Source organism: Berkeleyomyces rouxiae, assembly GCF_048999995.1.
Source record: "Berkeleyomyces rouxiae strain 22BRR77 chromosome Unknown BrBRR77_ptg000009l, whole genome shotgun sequence".
Lineage (NCBI taxonomy): Eukaryota > Fungi > Ascomycota > Sordariomycetes > Microascales > Ceratocystidaceae > Berkeleyomyces > Berkeleyomyces rouxiae.
In genome coordinates, this window is record NW_027396499.1 from 110,920 (window position 1) to 129,205 (window position 18,286).

The following is an 18,286-nucleotide window of genomic DNA, read 5'->3' on the forward strand; positions in this document are numbered from 1 at the left end:
GCAGCCCGGGGGCGAACCTGCGGGGTTCCAGGGTTGGTTACCTGGTGTTTTTGGTTTGCAACAAACAGCGTGTAGTCTAGTTTAAAAGGCCACCGGCTCTCGGCACGGGGGTTTGTCCCCGGCGGATTACGCGTGGTTTTGTCCTTTTGCGGGCATGGCCGTTGCTGCAACTTTTGTCATTTTCCTCCTCTTGTAGCCGGCGCAAGGGAACAGGACTCCGCAAACTCTCCTCCTCTTGGAATCCTCCTCGACATCACCTTGTCCTCCAGATACCACCTCCCCGTTGAACAAAGGAAAACTTCCACAAAAACGCACCCCAAAAAGTGGACCCACGACAACAAAGCCCTGTGTGGAGCTACCATCCCCACCAACATTCGTTCGTCGGGTAAAAGCCGGCGTGTTCAGGGGGCCCAAAAAGCCAAACCGAGATCAAGCGAGCCTCCAAAAGGGCTGGCGATCGAGTGTCCGAAAGAAAGAAAAAGTTGGACGTAATCGCGGCGTGTGCTATGGATGGAGCACAGCGTCGAGATCCCCGCGCCGCGGGTCGGACATCCGGAACCTTCAAAAGAGGCTGCCCTTCGAGTGTGCCCTAACCCCACTAGACATATTTTCACCTCTTAAGCACACTTAGGACGTTTTTGCGGTACAAGTCAGTCCTCAATAGTGTAGTGGTGATCATACCTGCTTGTCACGCAGGTGACCTGGGTTCGATTCCCAGTTGGGGAGACTAATCAACCGATCAAACCAACTGCTTGAAAGCTGAAGTTGGTCTTTTTGTCATGGTTTGAAATTTTTATTAGGGTTTAATTGGCTCTGTAAGGGTTGCACTCCGCGATGGTGGTCCTTCCGAAACCCAAACCTTCCCTCCTACAACCCGGGGCCACGCGGACGAAGGACAGCCTCTGCGCTGGGCAGGTGGGAGACCTCCTGTCATTATACTTTGGATTGTGGGGTTTCTGTATGCATGGTTTTAGGTTTTGGTTTTTGCTTCTGTTATGTATTTTTCTTGGTACTAAAAATAGTCCCCTGTCGTATGCCGAGAATACCTCGCGAGTAGACAGGTAAATAAAGAATCAATCAATCAATCAATCAATCAATCAATCTAGCCCGCGCTCCTATCGACTAATCTCGCTGTTACCCACACTAGGCAAAGCACTAGAGCGTCTCATCGCCAAAAGACTCTCATATGTTGCTGTGGAAAGAAGCATCATCCCTCCGCGCTACACGAGCGCACTGCCCAAAAGATCGGTTACCGACCTCATCCTCTCCCTGTATGACGAGCTTGAGGAAGCCGAGAACCAAGGCCGATCGACATCCATATTTACCTTCGACATCAAGGGAGCCTTTGACTCCGTCACACCCAACCGCATGGTGAACCGGCTTATCTCACAAGGATAACCCGCTTCTATATGCCGCTGGACAGCCTCCTTTTTGTCAGGTCGCACCTCCACTATCTCCTTGGATGGGTTCCAAGACCAACCAACCCCCCTCGGTGGAAGTCTGCCCCAAGGCTCACCAATCTCACCCATACTCTTTCTCCTCTTCATGGCCCCACTATACGAAAGAGTCCCTACAGCATTAGGCTATGCAGACGATGGGTGTCTCGTAGCCAAATCCTTAACACTCAAAGAGAATGCTGCTCTCCTCAAGATGGACCTCGAGGAGGTTCAGTCCTGGTGCTCCGGAAACGGGCTCTCCTTAGACTGGGCTAAATCCGGGTATATTCACATTACCCACAAGCGAAACATGGGGAACCCCGAGGTCATCCTCCCCAACGGACAATCCCTCGCTCCAGTCGGCGTCAACGAACCCCTACGCTGGCTAGGCGTCCTCCTCCACAGAAAGCAGTCTCCGCGCCCCCAGGTCGCCCTGGCCGTGAGACAAGCCCAAAAGGCTATCAGTGGGATCAAGGTGCTCTCCAGAGTCTACAAAGGGGCACCAACAGAGTCCCTGATACACGCAGTGCGTGCGTGTGTCATACCAATTCTAACATTTGCTGCAGTCGCATGGTGGCCATTACGGACGCGCAGGCGGCAGATTGTGCATCTAGAGTCTCAACTGGAAAAGACATTACGGGCAGCCCTCCGGGTGGCCCTCCCGGTGTACTGCACGACCTCGGCCGCCCTCCTCCATCACGCAGCCAAAATCCCCACGATGGAACCCATCCTAGACGACCTCCATCACCGAGAAGCCATCTGGCTAGCAACCCTTGACTCCAATCACATGCTAGTCCGGCACAAGAGAGACACGCGAGTTTACGCACTCCGCAGGCTTCTACCAAAATCGATACCACAGGCCAGCTACCTGTATGACAAAACAGCTATATCACCATACCCTAGATCTCTGCCCTTCGCCGACAAGGAGGAGGAGGTGCAGAGACACGCCGAACGGCGGAGCAGGTGTCCCGACGACATATGGGCGTACTCGGATGGTTCCATGCTGGCCTCTGGTTTCACCGGAGCAGGCTGGGTCGTAGGGTACCCGGAGGACACGCTCGCAGGGGCTATACCAACGGGTAAATGGAATGAAGTCGCAGATGCCGAAGCCATCGCAGCTCTTCATGCACTTGAGTGTGCTGAAGTGGAATACGTGGGTCAAAGCAAAACTCTGCACCTCTGCCTGGACAACAGGAGTGTCGTCGACCGCATTCTCAACCCAACAACAAAGATCGGAACGTCCCAAAACCAGATCGACAGCGTCAAGTCGAAGCTTCGCAATTGGCACATCCACAGGCCCGGCTGTACCGCCTACGTACACTGGGTCTCTGGCCACATGGGGGTGCAGGGAAACGAAGCGGCTGACAAACACACGAAAAGAGGCGCTGCCAGGAACCACACAGAGACAGAGTTTATGTCGCTTGCCCGGGCCCAGCGGTGGCGCAAAACATGGCTCCAGGAAGGCTCGGACAAGTGGTGGAACACCCAGAAGAAGCCCTCCCATCTAACACACCAGTTAGATGCGCCAAAACTCTAGAAGCACGAGTATAAAAGCTTCAGACGACAGACGGTTGGTCAGGTGCTAAGTGCGAGATCCGCTCATGGAGACTTCGCCCAATACCACCGCCACTTTGCTCACAAGGACGCCGAACTACTCTGCCCAGACTGCAACGAGGAGAAATCTGCCTTCCACGCATGGACCTACGCCCATGTCGCTAGACCTTTCCAAGAAAGATTCATTCAGAAGCTGATCGACTCCGAGAAGGGCTTCCACACTCTCGCAAAGAAGTTGACGCCCAGCGCCACGCAGGCTGAATAAACCCACACCACCTTCTCACATATTTCCTTTTTTTGCTGCGCCATCTTTCGAGTTTATGGTTTTTTGTTTTGCCTTTTGCTACCATATGCTCTACGGCGTTCGTTTCTGTATACTCTCTTTTTTTTTCTTTCTTTTTGTGGGTTGGCTCTTGTCCTACTTGCGTGGCAAAATACGGAAGATACGTCGTACGGTGCTAGGTGCAAGGTAATGGTCAGGGAGTCAATTTTGTTCAGTCGTCGTTCTTCTATTCTTCTCCTTCTCCAGCCTCATTCCATCCATCGTGATAGCTATATACAGGCACAAAGTGGGTAGCACCAGGGTTGGCACTGGAAGGTGCTCACGTGACCCCAACCCTGTAAATCTGCCTTGCAACCAAGGTGTGATATTCCGACACTTTTGTTACTTGTTTCCTTGTGCCACACATGCAGAATTCCACCCACTAGATGTCCTACGCTCGCGCGGGGGTTAAAAAGCCCCGATCTCTAGGGTTTTCTCATGACTAGCAGATCTGCTAGGATCTGTGTCCGCCTCACGGCGGGCCGTGTAATGCTTTTCATGTAGCTTAGTCACGTAAAATAAAGTCAAGTCAAGTTCGTATACCATACGGCCATGTCCGAATATTGAAAAAAAAAAAAAAAAAAAAAAAAAAACATCTTCCCGACATTTAGCCGGCGAGGGAAGGTTGTGGAGATGGTGAGGTCTGTGTCCAAATTTTGAGTCCGTTGTTATGGCATAACATTAGCAGGCCTCTAATCACGTTGAATGAAGTCAAGACTGGTCAGGATGCCTTTTGTTGTCATTTCGCATATCTCAACATCTTTCGTGTGGTTCAGTTACGCCATGTTCACAAAATTAAAAAAAACGCCTGGGCATAAAGGTTCATTTTTGTCAGTCAATGTGACTTTCTTGGTTCGATATATTGGGGTTACGTGCTTTCCTACATGCCAGAATCAAGAATTTTCTTTTCTTTTGTGGGGAGGGCGAATAAATTAGTAAATCGTTACCCTTTTACTATCTGCTCCTCTTCTCTTCTATGCCCGAAGCCTTGCCTTTTATTCCCATGTCGTGAGATGTTGTGGGTCCTCATGGCACGTGATCAGGTGTCACGTGCTACCCTTGTACCCTTACCTCAACTCAACATTTTCTCAATCTTTGGTCTTGTTCTATGAATTATGCGGTTGTATAGACATGAAACAGATGGCAGTATGTTTTTTTTTTTTTTTTTGTTTTATTACTTTTTAAAGTCACGCAGGGTGTTGTCACGTGCAGAGCAACCCTATAGCACAGGGCTTGGGGTTGGTGTCACGTGAGTCGCACCCTCATCCTGGTGGGGACATACGGACCGTGTGGGAGATCTATGGCTGGCGCCCGCATTCCGCTGGGCGCGTGGGTATAGCCGTACATGGGTAGGCTACGAAACTACTGGTTTGGTGGCTGAGGTCTTTCGACCGGTTCAGCCACAGGCAATGGAGCTTTGGGGTGGTGGTGTATAGGCACTGCGTACTCTGTAAAAAAGTTGGATGCTGCGAGGTATTTGGCGAAGTGGATGGCGCCTTCTGGTGTTCCGAGGAGTCGTTGGATGCTGCCAAGCTTGAGGTTGGGCGCGGCGGCTTTCGCCTGCCAGCGTGCGGGTTTGCACTGTATGAAGTGCACGTTGCTTTTTAGAGCCCCGCATGAACAGCCGAAGCTTTCGGGGGGGGGGGGGGGGGGGGGGGTTGCCCGATGTGTTGGTGATACGTGGCGAAGTCGCCGTGGGCTGCGCGACACTGCAAGAGGTAGCTGAGGTAGAATCGGGGCAAAGATAGTTCGGGTGGGGCTTTAAAGCACCAAGGTATTTCAAGCTTCTGGTAGAAACCTGGGCTGTTTTTCTCCCAGTAACTGGAGGTGGCGGCGATGTGCTGTGTGCGGGCCCATCTTTCGAGGGCTGCAAAGCTTACTGGCGGGGGAGACCCGTCCGATGATGGCAGTATGTTGTTGTGTCATATCGGCTTAGCCACTCATCCACATCACGTGACCTCGTCTGTAATAGCCCTTAGTATGTTATACTATTTTCTTAGAAAATCCCTTCAATAAATCATTCCTCATGCAAAATCACCACACAGTATGATACGTACTTCTAGCTGATGCATGAGTGATAGTGACAGGATGACTCTCAGTAACATATTTCTGTTGCGGTTATTGCATAGTATGTAAGTCCAATCATTGCGATCCTCCCCAATTGTCCAGTTGGACGTTGGAAGCACCGCACCCAAGATCAGGCTTTAAATGTTTTAGTCTTCTTTTCCCTGTCTCGAATTCAGTGGTCGTGGAGATATTTCTGCTTACGCAGATGTACCGTCTCGCACTGAATATTTGAAGAGATAGTATAGAAAGTGATTATTTGCGTTGTTCATAATGAAGAAAGAAAGGGAAGAAACGTTTCGAAACAAGAGGTGGCGGTAGTCTTGGTTTTATAGGTAGCTGATGAAGGAATTGTGGATACCCATTGGACCTTGCAGCCTCAGGCAAACAAGAAGTGGATAGGACATCCCAAGCAGTTACCAGTTTTGAGCCTAACCCGTTCTTGACAGGTAGTTTACGTGGGGGGTGCTCACAAGGGTTAATGTGCATTGAGTTCGTTAGGCCATTTTGATGATGACGAAATCTAGCTCGCATCACCATTTTGCGCTCGAGTTTTGGTGTCTTCCATGTTAATTGAAAGGCTTATCATGAACTTGTTTTGCTGTACGCAAGGTGCGCCTCGACTTTTTACCTGCCAAAATGGTGTCCTTTCCAGCACCGGCTTACAACCCGCCAGCACATCACCCAATGCTGTAATGACTCGACACCTTCACAACCTGACGAGGATCTCAAACCGGAACCAGCTGCCAGCAGCTTCAACCCAAACATTGACACCCAACCTTATGCCACAGTCATCATTGGTAGCTAAACTCTATCGAAGGCCACTTTGCATCAACGGAAGAACATTGTCAGATGCACAAACACGGAGAGCCTTTCATGTGTCCGCACCGCAGAGGCTAAACCACCATTTTGATACACTCAAATTTGTGCAACGGCTTCAGAGTGAGGGCTTTACAGAGGAACAAGCAGTAGCCATGATGAAGGTGTTAAACGATGTGCTTTCAGAGAGGTAAAGTCCAATTTCGCCCGTATTAACTAGCCAGGGGTGCAACATAAGCTAACGTAGCAACTCTTGTGCTTTTCATCAAGCAGTATCGACAATCTTACTCGAACAACGGTGCTTAGAGATGATGCGGCCAAGGCCACATACACACAAAAGGTCGACTTTGCTAAACTGCGGTCAGAGCTGATTGCGGCGACATCGACAGAAGCGGATGCGACGCGCTCGGCGCACGAGCGGCTCACCAACGACATTGCTAAGTTGACAAGCCGACTCAAAGATGACGTAGGCCGTACACAGGCAAGCGTACGACTAGATCTCAACCTGGAAAAGGGCCGCACGCGAGAGGAGGCGGTGGTTCAAGAACTCAAGATCAAGGAAACAGAGGCTAAGATTGAACAAGAGGTGGCCAGTTTACTAGAGAAGTTGGAACAGGTGAAATTCCAGACGCTCCAATGGCTGATTGGTGTATGCACAGGATTTGCAGCATTGATGCTTGGTGCTTGGAGACTTCTGATGTGAAGGTGGGATCAGAGTGGTGAGAGCGGGGGGCGAACAGACAACCAGGAAACCGGAGGAGAGATGCGATGGAACAGAACCTGGTATGATTTCCACATGATTGATCTTGGCCTGTAAAAGCATGCATAGCTGGTTATAATTAGCTACGTACTTGAGTACGACAAACACGAAAAAAACGAGAGTGTATGTGGTGTGGTGATGGGCTAGAGTTGGGTGGCTGGCTCACTTCCATGGCTTTTTTTTCATGTGATGTGAACCAGCGGTAGTTGGTTAGTTGGTTCATTCATTAACTGGTAGCCAAAGAAAAGTGGCTCTGCACGCAACTATCAGCTACATACTATCAACTAGTTACTAAATAGCTAGTTACGACATACAACAAGCAGTGTTACTTGTAGCAACCAGTCGTTAGCATAGAGAACTATGTAGTGATGTGTAACTAGAGTTACATGTAACTTTGTATTCCTCTTTTCTCTTACAGGGACATTCCAAGTCACTGACACAAAACGTTTCACGACTCCAGAAAGCTTACCATTCACCTGGTGCTTAAATTTACAAGCACTAAGAAGGGATGAAGAAGAACGTCTTAAAAAGCCAAATGTATTCTCTCTGAACATGACCATCCGGTCACAAATTCTAGAACCAATATGCCTTTTGCCTACACAGCTGGAGAAAGACAGGCATATCAGAGAGAAATGTGTTGTGCGCAGCCACCTCCGGTTTGATCGGCTGTCTCGAGTCCGGGACTCCGAGCCAGAAGGCCCAGGACAAATGAACAAAAACACACGACAAATCAGGCAAACTCTGGCTGTGAGTCGACAAAAGCCTGTAGGTTTGCAGCGAGGACAAGGGGAGAGCCGAGGGACAAACCTTGTCTTGATGTTTGAAGAACAAGCGCCTATGCCTCAGGAGAGCATCATGATAGGAGCGGCCCCGCTTTTCACAGTTATAATATTGGCCACAGCCAACTGTATCTGTGCACATGGAGCAAGGGGAGAAGAACAGCTTCTGGACCGTCATTGGCTGGACCAACAACAGTCGTGGAAGCTCGGGCGGTGATTGGCTGGTTAGCCACTTCTGTTGGCGGCTAGGTTCATTGACACCAAGCTTGGCATCTCGCAGCAACGAGGTGAAGCTGGGCATGATCACTTTGAACGGAGCAAGAGCGCAGCCAGTAAAGGCAGTGGCCTAGACAGACCATACAGAATACAGAAGCTACCTGACAAAGCTCCCCTCCCATATGGTAAGCCAGAGACAATGCCAACATCCAAACTGCCGGTTCCCGGTTTCGTTTTCGCGTGTCCGCTCCACGCTACCAGCTCCCCATGTTTCGGCTTCTGCGTTTTGATACAAAGTTGTCAGTATTTTGCCGTCTTTGTTGTGGCGTGTTCTAGCCCTTTTTAGACCTCTGGCATCTAGCTGGCTGGCCATTGTGCTGCTGAGGGCAAGTGCGTATTTCCCAACTAACATCCCATAGCTCAATGTTCATGTGGTGGTAACTACATATAGTTCTTTCCCAGACTGCCGTGACCATCCGTTCTTTGATATCTCTGTGTTTGCTCTTCCTTCCCCTTCTCCATCCAACCGCCAAGCCAAACAACCACCTGTCTGTACTTGTAGGGATTCTCTGTTCCATGTAAGAGCAGTTACCTGATCAAGCGGCGCATACCTACCGCACTCCTCTGTTTTCTGTTTGGTTTTGACCCCGCCTTTCCGAGCCCTCCAAACCTCCCGCCAATACATCATCCCGCGCTCTTCCTCTTCCCAGTCCACGGCCGACTTCTCTCTTCTTCTTCCTTTTCCTTGTCATCTTCGTTACCGGCCAATAATTGCCTGTCCTTCATACGTCCCCTTCTTCTCTTCCTTTCTTGGCGTCCTTCTTTCGCTTCTTTTTGGTCTGCAGGCTCAGATATAATTTCTTTCTTTTTCTATATTTTTTTAGTCCGTTCATCTAGACATCGTCATCTAACCTACGCCACGCCATACATAATACCACAACAAATCTTTCGACCAACAAACTCCCCATATACGCGCATTCAATACCGTCGATATTTAAAAGTCTTCATACTACGACCATCTAATATCTCCGTTTCTTACTCTTCCTTGCTTCTTTCTCGATCTAGTTGGTACTTGGTCAATTTTCGACCCCTCTCTACATCATGGGTGCCGACATGTCGACCAAGACGCTCATAAAAAAGCAGTTTACTGCTTCCAAGATGACCTTCAACATTCTTTTTTGGGGTGTCCATTGGGGACTGTTTGGTTATGGATGGTAAGCCCAATCCAATTCTCAGCCACCTGAACCAATCCATCAATATCTCGAATACGCTAACAACTCAACACATAAATAGGTGGAAGCAGAATAACGATGTACGCCTTGCAGGTCTCAACAGCATTGGATTGTCCGTCTGGATGTCCAGAGGTGCCGGTCTAGTTCTCAGTGTAGACGGAACCCTAATCTTACTGCCCGTGTGTCGTACTCTTATGCGCTGGATTCGGCCCAAAATTCGCTGGCTACCTCTTGATGAGAACTTGTGGTTTCATCGGCAGGTCGCCTACGCCATTCTTGTGTTTACTTGCATTCACACCTTTTTTCATTATGCCAAGTAAGTTGGTCATGACATTTGAACTTCACATAGAAGCATGTGCGGTGTCTAACATACATTCAACCAGCTTCTACATTGTCGAAAAGCGCCAGCTCCGCCCCGAACGTGCCCTTGATATCCATTACACGCAGCCCGGTGGCATCACCGGCCACACCATGCTTTTCTGCATGCTTCTAATGTACACCACCGCCCATGCTAAAATCCGCCAGCAGTCTTTCGAGACATTCTGGTACACCCACCATCTTTTCATCCCTTTCATGCTTGGTCTTTACACCCATGCCACTGGCTGTTTTGTGCGTGATACGCCAACGCCTTTTAGCCCCTTCGCCGGTGCTAACTTCTGGAACCACTGCATTGGTTACCAGGGTTGGCGATGGGAGCTTTGGTCTGGTGGTCTGTATCTGTTTGAGAGATTGTATCGCGAGGTTCGTGCCCGTCGCGAGACCACCATCACCCGTGTCATCCGCCATCCGTATGATGTGGTTGAGATCCAATTCAACAAACCCTCGTTCCGTTACAAGGCTGGTCAGTGGCTGTTTCTGCAGGTGCCAGCCGTGAGCAACTTCCAATGGCACCCCTTTACCATCACTTCATGCCCCTTTGACCCCTACGTCTCGGTTCATGTGAGACAGGTTGGCGATTTCACCAAGGCTCTCGGTAATGCCTTGGGTGCTGGTGAAGCTCAGTCAAAGTTGTATGAAGACCCTGAGGCTGACCCCATGGCCATGTATGAAATTGCTTTGCGCAACGGAGATGAGATGCCGCAACTACGAATTGATGGTCCCTATGGAGCGCCAGCCGAAGATGTATTCGAGAACGAGATTGCTGTTCTCGTTGGTACTGGCATTGGTGTGACGCCTTGGGCGTCTATCCTGAAAAATATTTGGCATCTGCGCAATGGTCCGAACCCCCCCACTCGTCTGCGCCGTGTCGAGTTCGTGTGGGTGTGCAAAGATACTTCCTCGTTCGAATGGTTCCAGAGTCTGTTGTCCAGTCTTGAAATGCAGGCATCGGCAGGTGGGGCCGAGGGTGACGGCTTCCTCCGCATTCACACATATCTGACGCAAAAGCTTGATGCCAACACGGCACAGAACATTATGCTTAACAGTGTCGGCTCAGACGTGGACCCGCTCACAGAACTCAAGACTCGCACCAACTTTGGCCGGCCCAACTTTGACCGTCTGTTTACATCAATTCGCGACAGCATCATGAACAGAACATACATGAGTGGTTTCGATGGAAGCACCAATACGACAGTGGGAGTGTACTTCTGTGGTCCATCAGCAGCCGCCCGCTCCATCAACACAGCAGCGAAGAAGGCGACGATTAATGAGGTACGCTTCAGGTTCTGGAAAGAGCATTTCTAAGGGGTTCTATGGTTATAGGGAAGGAAAGCTTTGACAGCAGGGCGCGAAAGGAATATGCCAGAGGAAAGTTTTGTAATGCGTTTCACATATTTTTTGTTTGAATGTGAGAAGCTTAGTTATGTCACCTGATTTTTACCCATGGAGTATTTTCCGACCCCGTTTCTGTTTTGCAGCGATGACCAGGGGTACTAGGCCGCACTTACACGGATATAAATAACCCTACCCCTTTCTTTTTATGAGGGTTAAGTGCGACTATCTCAACACACTGACAACAACAGCAAAGCCATGTTTGCTCACAAAAGTAGTTATGTAGTTATTGATGGGGTTCGCGGTGAAGCAAGGAACACCAACTCCTCTAGTTGATCTTGAGTATTTTCATCAAGTTGTATATTTCTGTAATTTGTAGTATTTTATGTGACAGTCATAGATGTTCCGCATCACCTCAGCTTGTATGCTTCTACCGGCCCCCGAGAGGTACAGTTTTCCTTTTTTTGTTTCGTTTCTTTTTTCAGTTGAATCTTCGCTCTGAAGAAAGCCTCATAGTACATGACTGCGATATTTTTTTCAGCTTGAAGTCGGAGTGGATCAACAGACACGGACCTCTTGTATCTTGTCCAAGGACAGAAGGACATCACATATGCACACATGCATGTTGTGGCCATCCGCTTTTGTCTGATTGCGATAGAGGTGCTTTTGTGCAGCCCTTATGGCCGTTGTCATCGCATCACGACCGGTGCAAGGCTGTGTTTGTCGATCACAATATGCTTACAACTGTCATCGAACAAGGCTGGAGAACGCAAGCCGAAGGGAGATGAGGCGCATGGTGCCGCGGGTTCCGAAAATAACTTGGACATAGTATCAAAGAACCAGCTGCTGGTTGCCTGTTGTTGAAAAGCTGGGGGCCAGGGAAACTGTGTTGACTGGGTTCTTCGGTTCGTTTACTAGCGCCCGCGCCCGGTCTAGACTGCCGCACGACGGGGGTGCCTGGCCCTAGTCTTGCATTTGGCTGGCTGGTGCGTGATCATGATCGCCTCGATGTTGACGACGACACGGTGAGGCAGAGTGACAAAGGCAGCGAAGACAACAAAAATCAAACAAGACATAGAAGACCTTGACAAAGGGGAGGGGGAGGACTTATAAAAAGACGATGGCATCGTCCGTTGTCCACGACCAATTTACCTCACCATCATCCACCCCGATCTTACAAGAGTCCTTTGTCGTCATTCCAGCTACAGTCACTCTTTTGTACATTCCCTTTTCTTTCTCTAATCCTGACTCTAACTTCTAATACCCTATTCTATCACGATGCGTGCCACTCAGATGTTCATTGTCGCCCCGGTCATGGCCGGTCTAGCTGTTGCTACCAGCGCCGCCACCACTGAGGGTTGTGATGCGGACAAGGGCGAGAACTCGTACGGCGGTTCTGTGTCCAAGCCCAACGGTCCTAGCATTCCTAGCACGACTACTGCCAGCTTCGCTGTTGGCCAGACTCCCTCTGTTACTCTGAGCAACAGCGGCTCGTACGCTACTGGCGCGACCTTGAAGACTGAAGGCTCTGGATCCAAGGGCTCCAACCCCAAGGGCTCCGGCTTCGAAGACTGCGACTGTGACGGCGATGAGTCCTCGGGCTCGCAGCCCAAGAAGCCGAGTTCCGGCGCCAAGACTACTCCTAGCGTCAATGTTGGCTCTGCTCCTTCCATCGCTCCCGGCAATGAAGCTTCATATGGCTCCAACAACGGGCCCTCTAAGCCCGAGGGATCTGTACCCAAGGCCCCCGAAGGCTCCGACTCCAAGAAGCCCAGTGCTAGCACCACCTCCACCAGCGCTAGCGTTGTTGTTGGCACTGCCCCGTCGATTACTCCCGGTGCCAGTGGCTCGTATGGCTCGGGCAATGCTCCCACGCCCCCCAAGTCATCTGATGGCAACTTTGGAAACAAAGATATCCAGAACAAGGGGTCTGACAACAACTCCCATGACGAGGACTCGGACGACGAGGACTCGGATGACAAGGATGGTAAGGCCAGTACTAGCTCCAAAGCCGACAAGGTCTCTTCTGTTACAGGCGGAAACGGCGGGTCATACGGCAGCACTGATATCCCCAAGATTCCCGAGGTCCCCAAGGTTCCCGGCCACGAGGGCTCTGAGTCTAGCACTTCTGCTAGCTTCGCCGTCGGCACTGCTCCCTCTATTACCCTGAAGCCTACCGGCTCTACTAATGCCCCCTCTATTACTCCCGGAATCGGCGGCTCATACGACAGCACTGATGCCCCCAAAGTCCCCAAGGTTCCCGGCCACGAGGATTCTGAGTCCAGCACTTCCGCCAGATTCGCTGTCGGCAGCGCCCCGTCCACAACCCTGAAGCCCACTGGATCGCAGCCTACTGACGTTGTGCCCAGCGGATTTGCTACCTCGGTCACCTCTGCCTTTGGAGGCGATAAGTCTAGCTATGGCAATGATGTCGTCAATGGCTTCAAGTCCGGCGCATGGACAAAGTTTGGCTCTGGAAGCGGCGCTGTTCCCACCTCCATTCCGGGTTCCAGCTACGGCTTCAACCTCGGCAACAAGGGCGATGTCAACAACAACGGCCTGGGTGACATTGTCGCCACCATTGACGAGATTCTGTCAGATGCTGCTGAGACTCTGGGCACCGTCTTTTACGGTATTGGTTCGCGCCTGGAGTCGGACTGCAAGGAGAAGGACTGCTGGGACAACGGCCACTGCAGCTTTGTTGACTACGACTTGCCTGCTGGCATAGATGGCACCGCGTCCGTCGCCGGTGACATCTGGAACAAGGGTTCCAACTGCGGTGGTTGTGTCGAGGTCAAGCACGAGGGTCAGACTTACACTCTGATGGTCACCAACGAAGCGAGCTCGGCCGACAACGCTACGCAGCTGGAGCTGACTCCCAAGACCTGGGACCTGTTCACCACCAGCCCCGACACCCACGTCGTTTCTGGTTTGAAGTGGAACTGGGTGGCCTGTCCCATCGAGGAGGAGCCGCTCTGGGTCCGCCTGCACGCTGAGGCCAACAAGCACTGGTTCGCGGCCACCATTGAGAACGGACGTGAGCGTACGGCCAAGATGGAGGTGTCTGCCGACTCTGGCAAGACCTGGGTCGACTGCTCGGTCAACGACTACAACCTGCACGTCCTAGACGAGTCGCTGGACGTAGAGTCTGTTTATGTCCGCTGCACTTCCATCACCGGCAAGATTGTCACCGTGCCTGATGTTTCCATCGCCGGCAGCAAGGTTGCCAAGGCCAAGGACAACTACTTTTAAAGGTTGGTAATGGTAGCTGAAAGACAGGGCCGTGGGATACTCGACAGTCGTAGGATTTAATCTGGTTGAGGAGGACCACTACAGAACCCCGACCATCACACTTAGACTTTTCCGTTCATAATAATACACCTGCACATATTTGATTAGTTATGTTCACAGCTGCGCCACAAGTAAATATATCCTGGCCATCTGAAATGTCTAGAAGTAGCCCCGCTTGCGCCACTTAATCCGGAAAGCGGTGAGACTCAAGCTTCCCCCTTGTCGCCAAATAAATGAAGAGCTTCGTTTTCTGCCACATGCGCAACTGGCCTCAACGTCGTTCAACAAAGGAGACGCTGATCAATTCTCGTCTGTAACATTCCCCCCCTACAGCATCGTCGCAATCTGCATCAGCCCGTTCACCTTTTCCACTTACCCTTTTTTTTCTCCCCCCATTTTCTCAGCTTCCGTCCGGACCGCATCTCCTTGACTTGTTGCGTCACCGCCTTCACCTACCCGACCGCTTCCGCCTAGCGCAATACGCCAATTTCCTTGTCCTCCAACACCACCACCATGGAGTATTCCGAGATTATGTGAGCCGCATTGCGAACAACGAAAAAAATAAACGCCCCTCAGCACCTCGCTTGTTTTTGTGGCTGGTTAAGGCACATCCACTTTGAAGAGGCAAAGACTGACCATGTATCTATGTCCGCCTTTCTGCCTATAGCCGCCTGGCCAACCTGGCTGTTGCCGGCATCGCCGCCGTCTCTGGAGCATTCTGGATCCTCAGCTTCTCCTGGTGAGTCTCTGGCACTATCGATCTGCTCTGAACGCACATTGCTAAAACAACATTTCACATTTGCACAGGCACAAGTAAGCACTTTCTGCGGCTACCACTCACTTACTACCCGCCGCCGCTCCGATAGACGTCTCGCGACTAACCACTCTCCCTTTCAGCCTGATTCTTGGCCTGTACCTCATGGGCTTTGGTGGAGGTATCGGCCTGCTCGGTACGTTCATCTCCCGTTTGCTAGCCTGTGCGCAGGCTCTGCTCATGGCCCAAGCTCCGGCCACACACACTCCAACGTGGCTTTTCATTTTTGCTAACAACCTTCCAGAGGTCCAGGGCCCTACTCCCCAAGTCACCCGCTTCGCCTCTTTCCTACTGTCGTTCCTGGGTCGTGGTATTTGTAAGTCCCTGCGCTACTACTGCTATATTGATACGTTCGTCTCTTTCTCTCTAACCCTGGCTTGTATTCTAGTCTACTTCTTCCTCGGCTCCATCATCGCCGATGGCATGATCCTCTTCCAGATCATGGGCGGTATCACTGGTCTCATCGGAATGGCTTACATTGCGCTCGAATTCTTCCCCATCATTGAACCCCCCGTCAGCATGCGTGAGATTGATGCTGGTTGGGGTGCCGAGGGTGTGTAAATTCGCCCATAAAATGTGCCTCTCTTTCACCTTGTGTCCCCGGTTTAGCGACCCTCTCGACTCGGATTATATCTTGTCGCAAAGAACGACAATTACTTCTCTTTTTTTTTTTTTCAATCCTCCGCCTTGATTACCTGGAGCGTGGACGGTGGGTGCTTGCCATGTCACTAAATAGTATATACATTCTATAAATCTCGTCCATGTCAGCTTTTGCTTGTGCGATCGGCGTTATCCTTTGGCCAAAATCAATTTTGCTATTTTAATTGTAGTAACTAGATAGTTGGTGCTTCTAATCACGAAGATTGGCTTTCAAGCGACGGTTTCTCAACTGTTGGACGTTGCCCAAGCGATGACGTCACAAAACAAGCGAGCCAATGTGCAAAAAAAAAGGAAGACCCTGCTTTTTGACTTTCGAAATCACCAGAAACGCCAATGGGTGGATCAACATGAACCACAAAATAGAAGAAAAAAAGGAACAAAGTCGGTACATCATAATTTGTATATAATCATTCAATGCCCATTCTCAAGTGCTGCAAGCTCCTCTTCCTTGCGCGCAAGCTCTTCACGCATGCGCCGTGCTTCTTCCTGCAGCGTCGCGCGTCGCGAACTGACTGCTTCCCGGTCCACACTGTTGTCGCCGGCACTTGACAGTTGTGGTTGTGCTTTGGATTGCGGTGGTGATGGCGACGGTGCCTGAATTAAGGACACTGGAGGAAGGCTCAACGGCGGAGGGAGTTGCGACAGCACGTTCGATGAATATCTACTATCGGGGTATACAGACGAGTTACCAGGACTGGCAATGAAGCTTCCACTAGTGCTCATGGGTGACCGGAGGCCTGGATAATCAGACGGCGATCCAGTTGTGGCTATGGTGGTAGTAGAGTAGGTATTTGCATGCGCGCCGTGGTATCCTGATTCGGCTGCTTCAAGATCATTGGCGGGATTGAGAATCGAGTTAATGGAGGAAATTCGTTTCGAAGAGTCTGTAATCGATTGTATTTGTTGATTTGGTGGAGGTAAGTCTTCTGTCGCCGAAAATGAACGCTTTCGTGAATGCGCTACCAAAGAAGACGGCGAATTTGAAGCATGGCGCTCGCCTTTGACACCCCTTGGCAAATGGCCAGTATTTTTTTGCCGGGCAGGAGAGGTTTGGCTCTGGTTCTGAGTCCGCTGTTTTTGTGGTGAATCTTGACTTGGTTTTGAGTCTATCAACATGGCGTCGCCCTCATTATCGGCTGCCTCGTCAGACTTTCGTCGCCGGACTCCCAAATTCACTGATCCATCTTCATTGAGCGTTCCCCTCTCCATACTAGGTTCCGGAGATCGACTGGGAGTGTTAATTTCCTCTCCGCCTTCAGGTTCTGAGTCTTGGGCGGGGATGATGCGCTTGCGGCGCTTAATAACAGCTTTTTTCATAGTTACTGGTCGATGGGAGCCATGCAGCTTGTAGTAAAGACCTAGATAATAGTGTTAGTTCCTACTTGCCAGTGTACAGACCCTATGGATTCAACAAAATTATACAAGCTTACCGCAGGCATTACAAATGGTTCGCCCAGCCTCATCCCTTCGCCACAAAGGAGTAATAGTTGTGCTGCAATTTTGGCATGCAATAACCACAGTAGGATTTGGGCTTTGCGTCTCTAGAGCCGCAACGTCAATCGGTATGGGGCCATCAGGCCTGGTTTCCGGAGATGTTGACATAGCACTCTCTGAGACACCTGAATCAGCTTCTGATTTTCCTTGACCCTTGATTAGGTTCAAGCGCGCAGTTTTGGATACACGGTTATTGAAGGCTGGACACCCCCCGCATCCCTCAGCACCTCCAGTCCCGTTACACCGGCCACCACCAGGACAAGTGCCGGTGGAGTTTTCAGCAGAAACATAGGTTGCACCCTTGACAGCTGTAGGCTGGCGAGAAGACGAGCCGCATATCTTTACTCGGGAAGTACCAACATCTGTAGGGGTAGAATTGGTAGCGGTTGATTTTTTGAGTTTGGTTGGTCTGGCTGTATTTCGGGCTTTGAGATATAAGCCACAAGCGTTGCATATAGTTGCGCCTTGGGGAGATCTGCGCCAAAGGGGAGTTTGTGTAGTTCCGCAGTTGCTATGTTGCACAAGTTAGTTAGTTGTCATTTGTACTCAAATTTGCCATCCATTGGTAATATAGATTGCTAGTCCAATACTTTTTTTTTGGAACTCTACTTACCTACAGACCTGGCCTGTTTGACCTGAGGGAAGTGTTGAAGATGAGCGAGATGTCGACTTTTTTGACGGTGGTGGGCCTGGTTCAATGCTAGCCGAGGCAGTTGAGCTGGGGCCTGGCTGGGTTGATGTGGTGTCTTGCATGCGAATGTCGCCATTTTCGTCGGTGGTATCGCCAAAGCCAGGCAGCGGGCGTCGCTTTTCTGAAGACTGGGCGCCTAGGGCTTTTCGTTCTTTAGACGTCATTGGGCGGGTTGGTAGGGCAGTACGCGATGATGAAGAGGCGGCGGGCGCATTGGCATCGGGAGCAAAGGACCCCACAGGCGGAGACCGTGGGCTACCTTTCATTGGCATACACACACGGGGCAGGTATAGATTTGATATGGGGTAAAAAATGCGACGTAGATAGGGCAGATCCAGAACAAAGGAATAATATAATGAAAGAGGATTTTCCGTACTTCTGAGTGCCCTTGTAAAAGAAGAAGCAGTGTTGCCTGGAGAGTATTGCTAGGAAGTTGTTTGAAGA

General features: G+C 50.6%; 6 protein-coding genes across 6 annotated transcripts; 5 read left to right on the forward strand and 1 right to left on the reverse strand.

Moving 5' to 3' along the window:
- Positions 1 to 1,545: 1,545 nt before the first annotated feature.
- On the forward strand, positions 1,546 to 2,973 carry BROUX77_006604 (uncharacterized protein; the record flags this gene model as incomplete). Its single annotated transcript, XM_073751607.1, has 1 exon — positions 1,546 to 2,973. One exon carries the CDS (start codon positions 1,546 to 1,548, stop codon positions 2,971 to 2,973), a length of 1,428 nt encoding a protein of 475 aa, XP_073602751.1.
- A 3,380-nt stretch (positions 2,974 to 6,353) lies between these two features.
- On the forward strand, positions 6,354 to 6,898 carry BROUX77_006605 (uncharacterized protein; the record flags this gene model as incomplete). The annotated part of the gene is made up of 2 exons (XM_073751608.1): positions 6,354 to 6,385; positions 6,469 to 6,898. 2 exons carry the CDS (start codon positions 6,354 to 6,356, stop codon positions 6,896 to 6,898), a joined length of 462 nt encoding a protein of 153 aa, XP_073602752.1.
- Positions 6,899 to 9,051: 2,153 nt separating this feature from the next.
- BROUX77_006606 (uncharacterized protein) lies at positions 9,052 to 10,865 on the forward strand (the record flags this gene model as incomplete). The annotated part of the gene is made up of 3 exons (XM_073751610.1): positions 9,052 to 9,164; positions 9,244 to 9,498; positions 9,566 to 10,865. 3 exons carry the CDS (start codon positions 9,052 to 9,054, stop codon positions 10,863 to 10,865), a joined length of 1,668 nt encoding a protein of 555 aa, XP_073602753.1.
- A 1,305-nt stretch (positions 10,866 to 12,170) lies between these two features.
- On the forward strand, positions 12,171 to 14,144 carry BROUX77_006607 (uncharacterized protein; the record flags this gene model as incomplete). The annotated part of the gene is made up of 1 exon (XM_073751611.1): positions 12,171 to 14,144. One exon carries the CDS (start codon positions 12,171 to 12,173, stop codon positions 14,142 to 14,144), a length of 1,974 nt encoding a protein of 657 aa, XP_073602754.1.
- Positions 14,145 to 14,696: 552 nt separating this feature from the next.
- On the forward strand, positions 14,697 to 15,558 carry BROUX77_006608 (uncharacterized protein; the record flags this gene model as incomplete). Its single annotated transcript, XM_073751612.1, has 6 exons — positions 14,697 to 14,716; positions 14,851 to 14,922; positions 14,991 to 14,996; positions 15,081 to 15,133; positions 15,242 to 15,313; positions 15,386 to 15,558. The coding sequence occupies 6 exons, from the start codon at positions 14,697 to 14,699 to the stop codon at positions 15,556 to 15,558; spliced, it is 396 nt and encodes a 131-aa protein (XP_073602755.1).
- Positions 15,559 to 16,068: 510 nt separating this feature from the next.
- On the reverse strand, positions 16,069 to 18,006 carry BROUX77_006609 (uncharacterized protein; the record flags this gene model as incomplete). The annotated part of the gene is made up of 3 exons (XM_073751613.1): positions 16,069 to 17,015; positions 17,088 to 17,662; positions 17,765 to 18,006. The coding sequence occupies 3 exons, from the start codon at positions 18,004 to 18,006 to the stop codon at positions 16,069 to 16,071; spliced, it is 1,764 nt and encodes a 587-aa protein (XP_073602756.1).
- Between the last annotated feature and the right edge of the window lie 280 nt (positions 18,007 to 18,286).